The following is a 14,964-nucleotide window of genomic DNA, read 5'->3' on the forward strand; positions in this document are numbered from 1 at the left end:
AGACTTTTTTTGTGTGTGCGAGATGAGCCTGGGAAAAGCAAAACAATTCATCTACCCAAGAGCGGCTTTGCAGGGAAAGGTTAAGGAATAATAAAGAAGGATTTAGATCACACCACTTTACACACATTTATGAGGGAGAAATTCAACACCCAGATAACAAATTCAGTTCAGGTTTTACTTCCTCTCTCTCTTTCTTCCCCCTTAAAGATGACATACCCTTCCATTTGTAAATTACTTTAATTTAAATACTTCCAGGTTAACAAAACGCCTTAACTTCGACATGCCCCAAATTACAAAACAGAAACAAAACCTCTTGACAAAGGGTAAGGAAAAAAAATAATCCAAGCCCCAACCTCCTTTGCTAAGCTGGAGTTTATGGTCTGTGAGCTGGCTGCCCTCCAGAGTCTGACACAATGTCTGGAGTACCCAGAGCAGCTGGAATTCATTTTCTTCCTCCAAATCTACGCACTTTCATATGAAGTCGTGTTTTGGCACTGCCGCGTAAGAAAGAGTTCAGTGCAAAAAATCTAACCCCGGCCGTGTTTCTTTGCAACCCAGCACTCGCTGAGCAAACAACGAAAAAGAAGAGGACAAAAAAAAAAATTAGAGAAAGAAAAAAAAAGAAAAGCCCTTTCCCTTCCCCCACACATACACAGACGACTGTACCAAACAGGGGGGCTATTCATGGCTGTTCAGAAATGGGTCACAAGGAGAAATGTTTGCAGATAAAACCAACACTTCTTTTTTTCTTCCTTTTTTTTTTTTTTTTTTTTTTTTAAATAAACATCATGGAGGCCCCTGGAAGGCGCTGGGGATGTTCGAGAGCTGAGGTCCTGCTGATCCCTTCTGCCTCCCGTTTGCGTGGCTCCCACGCCGACCCCAACGCGCAGCCCCACTCTGGAGGGGTCCGGACCCCTTGAGCCGCCTCCTCCGAGCCCGAGCCGCCGTGGGGAGCCTGGGGGGGCAGCAGGGTTGAGCGAGTGTCGTGCTGCTGCTCCTCGCCTGGGTTGGCGGTGGGTCAAGGGGGGAAAAGGGAGGCGTCCAAGGCACTCCCAGGCAGTCCCGTCACAAAATTACACACTGGAGTTTGTGGGAGCCTGTGGCTCTGTCCCCTCGCCATTTGGTCTTCTTCTTCTTCTTCTGGCTTTTCTCTGGGATCTGTTGCCTGTTTTGGGAGACAGAGAGGAAAATGAGCAGGTGGGACACAAGGCTGGGTTGGACATCAGCATCCAGAACCACGGGCCGGCAGCAGAAGAGCATTTTGGCATGCATATGTAGATTTGCATATATATATCTCCATATACCCTTCTACCACCATGTGGCTTTTCATGCCACAGAGCTAACAAGACAACTGCCCGCTTTTTTAAAGAAGGAGGAAAGAAGCCATAAGCCAACATTAAGGCTAATGGCAGGGATGTATGTCCTGCCAGGGCACTATACCTCCGGTTGCCCTGGGTGAACTGCTGCCTCCTCCCCTGCCAGAGGGCTGCTCCGGGAAACAGGGATGCTCTAGGCAACGCAACGTCATCCATCACCCTGCTGCTAATGCTCATTAGGGAAGAGGATGAAAGAGATACGGAGTACACAGAGAAATAAATCCTCCTGGAACGATCTGCTTTCAGCCAGCATTGCCTTTGGCCAGCTGCACTGCTGTGGACTTGGTTATGGAGGGGGTTCAAAAATAATAATAATAATAATGAAAAACCAGAGTCTGCTGCCGATGGGGCTCTGGCGTCCCCTAGAAGTGGTGAAGAGCACCAGGGCATGGAGAGTGATCTGAGCCCAGAGATGTCCCTGGCCATCTGAAGTCACAGCCACCAGCAGCAGGCAGCTGAGAGCCCTCCGGCACTGCACCCTGGCAGCCCCCAGCGGTCCGGTGGGTTGTGAGCGACCTCGAAAATGTTATGTTGGGGACTTCCACCTTTTCATCAAGATGAGGCACTGCCCAAATGCCTGTTTGCAACCGTACCAGTTTGCAGCAGCCCAGAGGTGCAAATTCAACAGCAGGAGGCTTTGTAGTTCAAACAGCCCATAGGCAGCCCGTAGACTTAGATTTTATTGCAAGATAAACCATACAAACACCAGCAGCTTCCGTAGACTCAAACGGTGTCTAAATAACCAACCTGAGAGTCTGAATAGTTCAAAAGCAGCCTCTTTGCTATGTAATATGCCAGGCACTAAACTGAGTGTTTACACCAAGTTACCCAGACCAGGACAAGACATAGCTGGGGGACAAATCATTATGGCTTTAGTCGGTGTTTTTCTTACAGCCTCAGCTCCCAAATGCTTGCAACCACCTGAAAAACTCAGCTTTGACTAATAAGATTTTTTTTTTTCAGCGAGTATGAAGGCTGGAGGCATGAAAAACAAAACTTTAAAGCTCAAAACTAGAAAGCTGAAATAAAAAAAATACTTTAAAGTCAATTTGGATAAACACTAAGCGGCTGCAAGCTGTTCACAGCGTTCTGGAACTGTTTTAGATTTCCAGAAAACCATGTCCCGTGCCCGCTCAAGATTTCTGCTGTGACAAGTCCCTGTGTACGCGCTGCTGCAGCACAAAAGCAGTATCAAGGAAATTTAAAAGATCTGTCGGGTGGGCTCAAACACCCCACTCCCTTCTGGATGACTTCCAGATAACAGCTTCTTGCATGAAGCTAAATAAGCTGGGCATCAGCCAAGTGCAAGGAGCACAAACGGTGCCAACCCTGAACGAGCGTCCTCGTCCTGCAAACTCACACGGGCCCTGAGGAGCCTCTACTCACGTAAAGCAGTCAGGGAACGACACAGATGTTAGGGAGCTGTAAATTTACATTTTATTTGGAAAAGGTCATTTGAAAAAAAGAAAAGCACTACTTGGTGGGCGATGCCATGCCATGGCTGCGGACTGGACAGTTTGCAACATCCAAGGACCGAGCGAAGCTGCTTTGTGGGAAATGGCCAGCTAGATCGCGCAGCATCCCTCCGCTCTCTGACTTAACCCGCCCGAGTTCAAGCTCCTGGGAACATCTCTGGTGCCCCTGATGCCACGGAGGGTTTCACCTGGCTGGCAATGACTTTCACGGTGACCACTCGGGGAACGGAGGTGCATCACCTATTTTTGAGGTTATGGAGGGCATTTTCAGGGCCTGAATTTAGTGATGTCTCATTACAACACTCCTTCCAGCCTGTCTGGAGTTGCATTATGTAAAGAAAGCAAACAGAACCTCATCATCTTATTTTGGCTATGTTTTTTTTTCTCCCACCAGAGTGGAATAGATGGTGGTAAGAGCTCACTGTAACACAAAAGTAATATCTAGCCAGAGCGTATGCTGAGTTACAGAACAGTTGGGAAATATCTTGGGACATTTCCAGCTCAGCTCTGTAGTTCTCCAAAGACTTTCTGCCCCCTGCTTTTGAGACATGTGGGAAGAGTGGGCAGTACCATCTGCTTCTGATGGAGGCTGACTTGAGGCTGTGCTAAGATAGTCATAAGTACAGATCCACTGTGAATAAATGCCTCGTGGTTTAATCGCCGAGCGAGGCACTTTGACTGCACGGTGGGGAGGAGCATGATTTCAGCTCAGCACCCTCCCAAAACACGAAAAACGAGGGCCCAGAAAAATCTGGCAGGCAACTGGTGCCAGAAAAACAAATCTTCTCTGAGAGATTTGAGGTTATCAGCTGAGACGCCGAGATGTGCGTGCAGCTCTTTTCCTGCAGGGCAGCCGGGATTTTGGAAGGCGGTCCTGACCTGCCAGCAGCCGGAGCAGGGGTTCGCCCGGAGAGCGGGCGTTTGCCAAAGCGAGCAAAGGCAGCTCATGCCAAAACTGGGAACAAACCTCTGCAGTCTGAGGAGGAAACCTGTGGCTTAGCCATTAGGTCATGCTGTTTCTCATACAAAGCGGCTTAATTTTTTCCATTTAGTGAGCAGAAAATGTTGGAAGTCACCTACAACAGTAGAATTTTGTAGACTTTTGTGCCAGTCCTTTTTAACCTCTGGCAATGTGAGACCCTGAGAGGACAGAGCTATGAAAACCCAAATTACTGGTGCAGAGCTTTTAAAGCTGACCATTATAGTCGGCTTTGCACTGTTCATGGAATAATATATTTTCAGCGTGGCCACAGCTAGTTCTCGACCTGCCTAGCACTGATGTCCTGCAAGGGTAACTAAGTCCTAGTAACATCCCTCACAGATACAGGACGAGAAAGTTTAATAAACCCTAGAAATCTCACACCCCCAACCAAACCACCTGACCCCCGCTCCCCAAAAGTTGGTTCCTGGCTTTCCGGACCAGGAGTCCTTCAGGTCACATCCACAAGCAGTGAGCAAGTGAAGAGTTTGCAGCTTACCTTATTACCCTCACGAGATCATGGAAGGCCTTGTCAACGTTTAGAGGTGGGTCCTTGGCGCTAGTTTCTATATAGGGAATCTGGAGGAGAGAAGCATATCACAAGAGAGATTAGTAACAGCCTACGTGTTGGTAGCAAACCAGTTTCAAAATGAAAAACCCTAAAGGCTGGAGAAATCGGGTGCCTAAGAGACTGGGGAAATACAGGTAAACAAAGTGTTGTCATGACACTGCTATCAACACCCTCACGCTCACAGCAAGGTCAGCAAGTGCTAACAAAAGGTCTGGAATAAACACTGGGCAAACCAGCTGCTATCAGAGCTCTGGGTTTGGGGAAGAATAATCACAGACTTCATGTCGTCAGATGTTCTCTCCCCCTAAGCTGCGCTTGCAGACAAGAAAATAGCCGAAGGTTGTTGAAAGAAGAGCACTTGCCAAAAATTCTTGCTTGCCACATTTTATTAGGACTACTGCATGAATATTTCATGACTACAATTCCCCTTCAGTGTAAAATGATCTTCTCCTTCAAAGTCTGACAGCCAGATGGGGCCTCCTAGAGTGCTTGTCCAGCACGCCGGCAGATTTATAAAACTGCCTCTGATAAGATATTTTCGTACACGGCCTTTTCCAAAGCGCGCGCGTACAGATGGGTGCAACATGCTGTGTTGCAGTTTAGGTGTCCTGGCTCCTACAGAAATGAGATTCCTCGGGGAGGGGAGGGAGCGAACCTGCCCTGCCAAACTCCCATCATGGCTTGTTTAGAAACACCCCACAGCTTGCCATTTCGGCACAGCAAGCTGCCAAGAGGTCTCAGGCTTGTTCGCCTTTACCTTTCCATTCAGTTCCTCCTACGGGAGCTGTTGTCTCCCTCTGGGTATTCAGGGCTGCTGGCATTTAGGGGTGATTAGTGGAGTATTGTGTCATCTACCCCCATCCAAGACCAATTTTTGGCCTAAACTCTGGCATGAATAATGCAGAGCTAAGATGGTGGGGCAGATTTAGATAGGCTTAACAAGCTTGTAACTTCATTATCTTTAACAAGCTCACTTCCTACGGACACCTGGGTATATTTCCCAACGCCTGACTCTGCTTTTTCACTGCGGGAGGGTTCACTTTCTTCCCTTATTTTGAACATTCCACATTTGGCACCACTTACAGACACCTTGTACACGCGGCTTCGTGACGGCCGCTGCTTTGCTACAGCCTGGTGCACAGCAGAAGTTCTAGTTTCAATGATGAACTGGCCCTAATGAAAGGAAGCTGCATAGCTACTACTTTGGAGTAGTCGAAAATGTAATTGCAATTGTTCGATTGTAAGAGAAATGCTTTAATTCAGCTCTTAATGAGCAGAGAATTCAATTCCGAATGCCTGCAATGGGACTTACAACAACCAATTAAACAATTCCGCAAACTTACATTATGTTTTGTTGCCATTTCTCTTCCCTGTTCTCTTGTAATTTTCCGTAAGTGCATTAGGTCAACTTTGTTCGCCACCAAAATCATTGGAAAGGACTCTCTGGAAAAAATCAAAACCACCACCCAATTACTAGCAGACTACAATAAAAAACGCTGAGTATAAGTTTCACTTTCTGATGCTGACATCATCTAACATTTTCAGCTACAGACATCCCACATATGTTTGAAGAAACATAAAGACCAAATGAACACACATCAGCCCCCAGACTGTGCTACACATATATTCATATTGTAAAAATGTACTTGACAATTTGCATGCATCCACATATTCATTCTTATTTGCAGGGACTTGGTGTCATTGTTTTTGCAATGATAATAGCTAAGACTGAAGATACAACTAGATGAAGACAGAACTACAGAATTAGGCAGGAAGTTAACTAAGACACAGAGACAGATCTTGAACAGGAGAACAGAACTCTCGTAACAGTCAAGGCATATGAGCAGCTGCCTATCTTGGCAGCTGCTAGTCACTGCAAGGTAACGAGGTATGGTGGAGGAACTGGTGTCTGTTCATGTCCTGGTGGACACTCATCCACCAAGAGCAACCATGCAGGAAGAAAAGACAGACTCTGAGAGAGCTGGCACTTAGGGGGGCATCTCATGGGGATGACAATGTCTGGGGGCAAAGATCCCCATCAGTTGTTACCCCAAGTCCAATTGAAAGACTGGCAATGGTAGCTGGAATGAGGCTGGAGGAAACTGAATAGTCTTGCTAAGTTTCTAGATGCTATTACCTGCTTCTGTTCCTATAGCAAAAACCTGAACAATAGTCCTTTTCTACCAAAACCATCTACTTCTGTAATAATACTCAGTATTTCTTTAACTTTACTGGGCGTGTAAGTGACTGTCTTTGGACACTGCCTGAGGAGAGACCCATCTATCCACAGCACAACCAATGCAAGGCTCTCCTGACGAGGTGTGAGGGTCACTAGAAATCCCTGTAGCTCTGGTGATTAAACAGAGCCAAGGTGGCTTGTGCCATGGGATGTCCTGGCAGTGTGGCCCTGCCCACCTCAGCCCACTCCCATGTGGCAGCCTCTCCTCCGGCTGCAGAGAGCAAAGCCGTGCTGCAGGGCCTTTACCCACTGCTAGGAGGGAGGAGGTCCCTTCTGATAACTGACAGTTATTGCAGTGTTATTTTCTTATATTTAACTTTAAACCCTCCTAAAATGATTCCAGTGTTCTCTGCTGTAACAGAGCTGATTTTATTGGGATAAGGAGCAGCTGGCCACACTCATTTCTGCATAAAACACTTCCCTGAGTAACTCTGGATTTTCAGACAGCGTTTCTGTGTCATTTTTCGTCGAGATGATAAGGGCTCCATCTTCTCTCTGGCACGTTGCCCCATTGCTCTGGCTGGAAAAATACCATACTGCACTCTGCATTTTAAATGAGTCTTACAGTTATTCATTCTGATAATGTGCCTTTGATTTAATTTTAATACCTGAGCATTGATATATCTTGACTCTGATCGTTCTGGAGCAAAACACTTCCTTTTCTGGATTATATGATTCCTTTTTGGCTTGCAGCACATTGATAAGAAAGGGACTACATTTGTACGGTATCTCTTTTGCCTTGTTTACATCAGGCATAAAACTCTGTGGGGACTTTGTTCCCTGTTGCAGGGCGTACGATTGCTAGTTGGACAAAGCTACTACAGTTGGAAGTTTTACTGTAATGAACGTTATGGAAGGAAATAGGAGAAAAGCTTTTGAATAGCTCTGCTGAAGCGGCAGCCTGCAATTCCTTTGGATTTTAAGTTGCCAAAGCTGATTGCTGGCTTGAAAACCAGAGCGATGCTCTGCTCCCAGCTACCCGCGGGTCTGGCAGGACGGTTTCGTTATTCACGCTGTGATTTTCAGAACAAGCTCAGGTTTTGGGCGAAGTGTTCAGCTCCTCGCGCTCTGCGCTTCGGTGGCGTTGAAGGGGGGTGGAGGGGGGGGGGGGGGGGGACACAAAAACAACCTCCCCAGCCTGTTTCACTTCCTGCTTCTCACACGCCGGCCCCGCTGCTTGCACGGCATACGGAGGGGTAAAAGTTTCAGTCCAGGGCAAAACAATGAATACCGCATCTCATTGTCACAAAGTTAAATTCGATAAAACCGCCAGCGGTTTGGGGCACACTACAGGACTACAGGAAGCGCTGTCCCGTCTTCTTCAGCTTTCAGAAACAGATTTAATTTGCCCCAAGCTGAGCTGGCAGTGAAGAAAAGGCTGGCGTGATCTGGGAGGCAGTCTGAGCGACTGACATTTTTCTTCATTTAGATGAAATCAAAGGGTGGGTTTTCCTTTACTTTTCACTTTTGTGGGCTCTGCTTCAGATGCTTTACTGGCAGAGCTGTCAGCTGTGAACCTCACATGATACGAGTCCACCCTTCCTGTGGGGAAGTTATTCAGAGCTGCGAAAGGAAGCCAGCAACGAGGCCCGAACCCTCTGGTGGCTTTTCTTGATGACTTCCATAATTAAAAGCCATTATGAATGGAAAAACTAAGTGTTTCAAAGCTGCAGACATATAAGGGCTTAATTCACACCCCACCCAGTGAGGACGGATTCATCGCCTCTTGAGCCAGGATGGGAAGCGGGAGTTATCTTGGAGATAACACCCTGGCAGCTTCCCCTCGCTCTGTCAGGACGCATTTGCTTACCACGATTAAACTCTCAGCGCTGCCCTCTCCCACGCTTGCAGCAAGGAGGGGAGCGGGTGACCTCTCCTGCTTTCTCCCCAGTCACGCAGAGATGTTTTGTTCATTGAAAATGGTTGCTGCAGAACACGACGCGTTAAATGCGTCACACCCCTTTGTAAGAAATACATTTCCTTACAACGTGAGGCGTTTTCCCCTTCAAGACACCTGTTCACAGCCCCGTATCATACCTGCAACCTGGTCTAGTGGGAGGTTGTCCCTGCCTGTGGCAAGGCGGTTGGAACTAGATGATCTTTAAGGTCCCTGCCAACCTAAACCATTCCATGATTCTATGGTCATGCAGGACCTTCTAAGGTTTGTTTGGCACAAATGGAAGCCAGGGAAAGGAGGATGCTGCCAGGACATGCTGAAGGATTAGGGTCAAATGAAAACTTGCTGACTCCCTGCTGGTGTTCCCCAAGTGCCTGCACTGTGCACAGAGCATCCTTCTCCCTCTTCAGACCCAAATGGGTTACCTTCAGAGGTGTCTGCCTTTCTAACACCACTCTGTCAGACCGTTCTGGCAGGAGTTTTGCCCTTCCAGACCCATTTTCACTCCATCATAACACTACTGAACTTTTCCACGTGGAGAGCACTACATGCTTATCAGAAGAGGTAAAACACTTCTTATTCCTCGTAGAGGTCACAAGGATTTGCCCTAGGATACCCAGGGAGTAAAAAGCAGGGTGAGAAGTGCAACCACCCCCATGGCACAGTGTCCAGGGCAGCGGGAGGGGGGACTCAGGCTCCACAGCACCCACCTGTCCTTGACTCTGAGGATCAGCTGGTGGAACCGGTCCACGTGCTCGAAGCTAGCCTTGTCCGTCACTGAGTAGACTATAAGAAAACCATCTCCAGTCCTCATGTACTGCTCCCGCATTGCGCTGAACTCCTCTTGGCCCGCAGTATCCAGAACTAGGACAGAAAAAATGAAGGTTTTTAGTTACTGTGAGGACCTGTGGCTGCTGTCACTGCTATGTGTCCTACATGGCCTTTCTGCCTCCACTGGGCTTGGTCCTCTCAAAGGCTGCAAGATTTGACAAGAGGAACATGGATGGACAAGGTGGTTTCTTGTTACAAACCAAAACCCGCTCCCTGACCCCACTCATCACCATGTGCCTGTGCTGGGAGCGGATGGAAGGGAAGAAGACTACATGGATTTTACTTTCCTTTTCCAGTACCAAATACCTACCGCTGAACTTGGGGAGCTGCTCCTCTGGCAAGATATGGCTCAAAGTGTTTCACAGCCCTCCATCTTTCCCTCTCCCAGCTTCCTCTGTTCCCCACATGGAAAAACCCAAGACTGGAAGAGTAAGTAAATGCCAGTTTAAATGTTAGAGACAATCTACAAACTGTGCAGTGAAGCAAAGCTGGGAGACAACCCAGAGTAATAGCTACAAGCATTTTCCTTTTCTCAATACCTGGGTATTATTTTTACACAATTATGCGCTTTCAAAGCAAGACGGTACAGCCTTGAGGAATGCACCTTAAATATTTAGTCCCAAGTGGTGTGCTGATATTGAGAAGCTAATTAAAGCAGGTGAAAAAGCTTTAAGTGACTTGCATATCCTATACAGCAATCCTGTTTCTGTGCATTGACAATGCCTAGATCTATGCTCAGTTCCCCAGAACATCCCAGTTGTGGCAGGAACCCAGATGGTGCTCCCCACTAGATTAACCTCCTCACTAATATGACCATAACTCTCTAGTTCTCCATCACACTGCCTTGTTGGGGGTCCCATCAGCTACATCGTGGACCATATGTGGAGCCTTCTGGGTAAACACCACATACTGATGCACATCAATTCTTGGGCCCCAGCTTTATACACTGCCAGGATTTTGGCTGGCAGGAGGAGGGTACATGAGGGATTCATGAGCTTAGGTTATGCCAGTACAAACACAGTGTGAGCTCAAAATGCATCAGCTGCTCAGCAGTGATAGTCCTAATGCATCGTTGTATCCTAGAGGCAAATGCAGGACCTTCATGATGACTGGGAACGCTTTCACATCCCAGCCAACTGGGCTGGGTGGGAAAACTGTTTCCACCTCCACTGTACAGCCACAGCGTTAGCATCTGCTGCCCACGAGTGATGGGGAAAGCCCAGGGCACCAGTGGATGGCGACTGTGGCAGGAGCGTACTGCTGACAGAGCAGCAGGGCTTGATACAGGTTTTTCTAGTCTGAACAGGCTCACAGCCCTAGCAAGGTGTTCCCTGTAGGGGTACGTACTCAGGCTGTCCCAATTTCCAGGTGGGGCCAGGATAAAGCCCACTTTGCTGCCAGCATTACTTGCTGAATCGCATGGGTGGCCATGGGTGGACATGCTGCGTGTCACAGCGCACCCCACGCCTTCACTATATGTCTGGAGGAAAGGTAGCTATGCTGGAGGACCTGGAGACCCTACTTGGTGATGGCAGACCCTTTAAAGCCTTCAGCCTCATTCGTTCATCTGCCTTAGCTGGTCTTGAACATCTGTTTCCCTGAGCCCTTAAGGTGAAAAGAATTTCTAGGCTCCTGCAGAGACCCTGAGATTTAGGCTTGTTTGCCAAGTAGCTGGAGCTTGCTGGATTCATAGCCTCTTCATACCCTTTTATCCTGCTTCTTCCCTCTAAATCTAGGAAAAAAGGGTCTCAGCTCAAAGGTATCCAGGCTATTCTTAAGGACTGTACAAAAAAATTATAAAAAGAAAAAAGAAAACAGAAAGACAACCCAAAGACACTGCATGTGCTGGTGAATTTCTATGCCCTGGGCAGAATTGCTACCATGGAACAAGGCCAGGACCGCGTGGCTAGGACGGAAGAGGAAATTAATCCTTCCTACCCGCCCAACCTGTAAGGAGAGGCTGGGCTGCCCTCATCTGACTCCTGCACCAGCCGGACACAGCATCAGGGCAGGGCCGAGAGCTGACAACCAACACATGCACACACTCCCTTCCCTTCTCCAACACACATACCCAACTTGTGGAGTGGGACAGCCTCTCACAGGGGGCCAGGCTCTCTTGCCCTCCCTCCCCCCGAGACAGGGCAGGTGCCCGAGCGCAAGCCGTGGGCAGGAAGGTGGAGATGGATGTGCCGTATCCTGCATGGTAATTTGCTTAGGGACTTCCCCTTGCTCTGGCACATTTGCAAACCTCCCATGAAACGCATGAGGAGCATCCAGCTCTGCTCCTGCACCCATCAACCCATCCCTAGCTCTGCCTCTCCAAAGCTTTCCATCGCCCTGCTAGCGGGTGGGGGATGAGCCCGTGGGGGGCTGTGGGGATACCCAAGAGACAGCACAGGGCTGTGGTCCTGCCACTCCTACCTCACCTGGATCTTGGCCATGGCATCACGCTAAACACAGGCAGCGCTGCTGTGTCAGCAGCTGCTATTTAAAGGGAATTCACTTGCAGCGTTCATAGAAAGGCGAGCAAGTCCAGGCAGCATTTAAAAATGGAACTTTGGAAACGCAAGTAAAAGACATGCAGCAGTGAAGGTTATGCTTAATCTCAGATGGGTTGTTCATGCGAAGTTAAGCATCATGTGGATGGCCAAAGAAGGTCCTTGCTGTAAACTTTAAATGTGCTCTTCATAAAGACACCCCCCCCCATCCTAACCCTTCTGTACTACAAGAGTTGTAAACAAACAGAGAGAAGAGTGCGATCTGGATCCTTTGTAGGCAGGACAGGACCACATCCTGGAACGCATCAGCACCGAAAAAGGGCCACATGCAAGTGGCTGTTCTCCTGCTGTAATCCTGTGCCATACAAGCTTCAAGAAGACTCTTATCTATAGAAATGGGGAAGTAGCAAGGAGAACCCTTGGGAAGGGGAAACTGGAAAGGTGATTTGACTGGCTTCCCAAAGGGGTGAGGAGATTTAGGATGTCAGCCAGCATTTGTCTTCTTTTAAAATCCCTGTTTCTGCAGACAGGATGCCAAAAGACATAGAAATAATCATGAGCAGAGAAGAACTCTCCTCCCCTGGTCCACTTGAAAACCAGCAGTTGCCTCTTACTGGCAATTGCCCCACTGGCAGCGCATAAAAGCCAATGTGGAAACAAGGCTGGCCCAAAGCGCAGCGGGTTTCCCCTACCTCATTCTTCCAAGAACTGAAATCAAATTCATAGGCTGCGCAGCGCATGGTCAGGGACTTCCAACAGCAAATTTGGTGAAGTTCCCACAAACATGATGGAAGAAGCAGCAAAAAGGAGCATTAACAAAAGCGTTTGAGTGAAGAATGAGGAGAAGCCAAGGACTATGTTTGACGTAGGAACAGACATCTAAAGAGGGCAAAGCCATTTTACAGAGCTATCATGCAATCAGCTGGAGACTAAACTAAGAGCAATTAGGCTGTGAGAGCCCAGCGGGGAAGTCTCTTGCTTCGGCAGGTAAGAGGTTGCTCAGCAAAGAGATGCCCTTTTCCACGTTTCAGTGGACGTGAGCCTGACTTTTGTGATGAACTCCTTGCTAATTGAATCTTAGAGCTCCACGCACCATTTTCCTCTGAATCCTGATGGGTTAGGCAAGAGTGAGGCTGCTTAGAGAGCACTTCTGAGCAGACACAGGAGCCCAGGAATACACAGGAACAGAAGCACTTGGTGCTTCCAGGTATTTTATGTGGCAATGTCTCCATAACTGACGGTGATTTGAGTGCCCATCCAGAGACACAGACATGTAAATCTACTATGAAATCTGAGTCACGCCATTGCTTTTTCTAGAGCCTAGGCTGGATTCAGTTCAGATTCAAATGCAGCATTCCCAGCCTTCGGGGAGCTCAGATCTGGTTGTGCAGGTGCATTCTTCTTTTCATACCTAGGCAAAATTCCCTCCTACGTCTTTACCCTTACATTGCTGGGCAGCTAGGTGTATAGATCAACTGAAGTGAGTTTCTCCACTGTCCGTGGCACCTAAGGGGCCAGAGATGATCAGACAGGCAGGTTAAACCCATTTTCTGTCCTTCAGCCCTTGGGTTTCACTGCCCAAACCAGGCACCAGCAGCCTGTTCCAAGCAGTGATTGCACATTGCTGCAGCCAGTCCTGAAAGCAGCTCAGCTTGGAGTGCCTTGGCCTCCAGCATCCAGAAGAGTGGCTATGTCTCAGAAAGCTCAGGACAGGAAGCGGTTATTTGTGCCTTCCTTGATCTCATCCTCAGAAAGGAAAGCACAATGTGTATAACTTGATTTTTGCAAGCCGTCTCTGTTGAAATCCCTTTGGCTAGGTATGTGCAAGCCTTTGGGGCTGGATGGATCAGCGGGCAGAAAGAAACCTGGGTTCACATCACCAGGGAGAGCAGCAGCACAAAGCAGCCTGACCCCAGGCGTCTTCTGCTTCTATAGCTTCTTAATATGAAATACAGGAAAAATCCCTGGAGCAAAGAGGAGAACTGGGAATGTGGCACTGTCAGGAGACCACAGGCTACAGAGCCAGGCTCCTCATGGCGCTTCTCTCACCACATCTTGCTTTCGTCTTGGCACCGCAGCTCCACTTCAACAGGTGGGGCCGGAGAGAAACTCCATCCCCAGCTGCCCTGCAGCTTGGCAGCTAAGCTCAAGGGAAAACTTAGCTTGAATTGACAAGTCAAACCAAAGAGTCTCAGGCTGAGGAAAGCCATCCCCACAGCCTTCATCCTCCTTCCATCAGCAGCGCGGTGGGAGAGGGCAGCCCCCATCGACCACTGGCTTCAGATGGAGAACTGGTATTCTGGGTGCTGAGCAGACGGGGCGCAGGGGCCACAGCTCATATTCAGTATTCCCACACCCCAAGTCACTTGAAGAGATATGGGGTGCCCATACGGTGGGCAGGGCGAGGTAGATTCTTCACTTGGCCACTCTGATGCTTCTGCTCCTTCTCAGACACAGCCACGCTGCCCCTGGCGTGAGAGCTTTCCTCAGGGAAAAACACGCGACGGGGAAACACTGGGGCTTTTATGAGCCCTTCTTCTGTGCCCTAACTAAATACACAGATGTTATAACATGGAAAACCCGAGTACTTGAATTCTTGCCCTTTCTTTAAGAAAAAAAAAAAAAAAAAGAGGGGCTTTCAGAAGAAAGGCTTCCACATCAATAAACAGAATAAAGATGGGAGCCCTTAAAGAAGCTCTTTCTCTAACAAAGGACAAGTATTCAAAGCCTTGTGTTTTCCATGTTGCAACATCAAAATTTTCCTGGCAGGAAAAAAATCCCCACAACCAAAGACAAAAACCCCTCTTTCAAGGTTGCAAAATCCCAGCAATTAGGGGAGGGAAAATACTGTACACACAAATAAAAGAATGAAAGTATAAACTTGATTTGAATTTTAATTCTTTCAATGACGCGACCCGAAGTTTAAATAGAAAAAAAAAAATAAAAAATAAAGTGAGCCGCAAACCAACTTTTCTGCTTCCAAGTCTGAAGTGACCTTTGATCTCCCTCTGGCCTCCTGGCTGAATTGTTCCCAAGCTTCCTGAGGAGAAAAGCAGAAACGCAGGCAGCCTGTCCTGGGATGACTAGCAGCAAAAACC

The 14,964-nt window shown here is 48.2% G+C and overlaps 1 protein-coding gene across 2 annotated transcripts in view; it reads right to left on the minus strand.

Annotated features, from left to right (window-relative positions):
- Window positions 1-218: 218 nt before the first annotated feature.
- Window positions 219-14,964, minus strand: part of MRAS (muscle RAS oncogene homolog) — a 41,709-nt gene continuing 26,963 nt past the window's right edge. For both annotated transcript variants that reach the window (XM_063340968.1, XM_063340967.1), the window contains exons 4-7: window positions 9,248-9,401; window positions 5,745-5,844; window positions 4,330-4,409; window positions 219-1,165 (exon numbers count right to left, since the gene is read on the minus strand). In XM_063340968.1, the coding sequence (XP_063197038.1) occupies window positions 1,066-1,165; window positions 4,330-4,409; window positions 5,745-5,844; window positions 9,248-9,401 (434 nt within the window). In that variant the 3' untranslated portion in view covers window positions 219-1,065. The remainder of the gene's footprint in view (window positions 1,166-4,329; window positions 4,410-5,744; window positions 5,845-9,247; window positions 9,402-14,964) is intronic.

This window comes from Chroicocephalus ridibundus, chromosome 7 (assembly GCF_963924245.1).
Source record: "Chroicocephalus ridibundus chromosome 7, bChrRid1.1, whole genome shotgun sequence".
Lineage (NCBI taxonomy): Eukaryota > Metazoa > Chordata > Aves > Charadriiformes > Laridae > Chroicocephalus > Chroicocephalus ridibundus.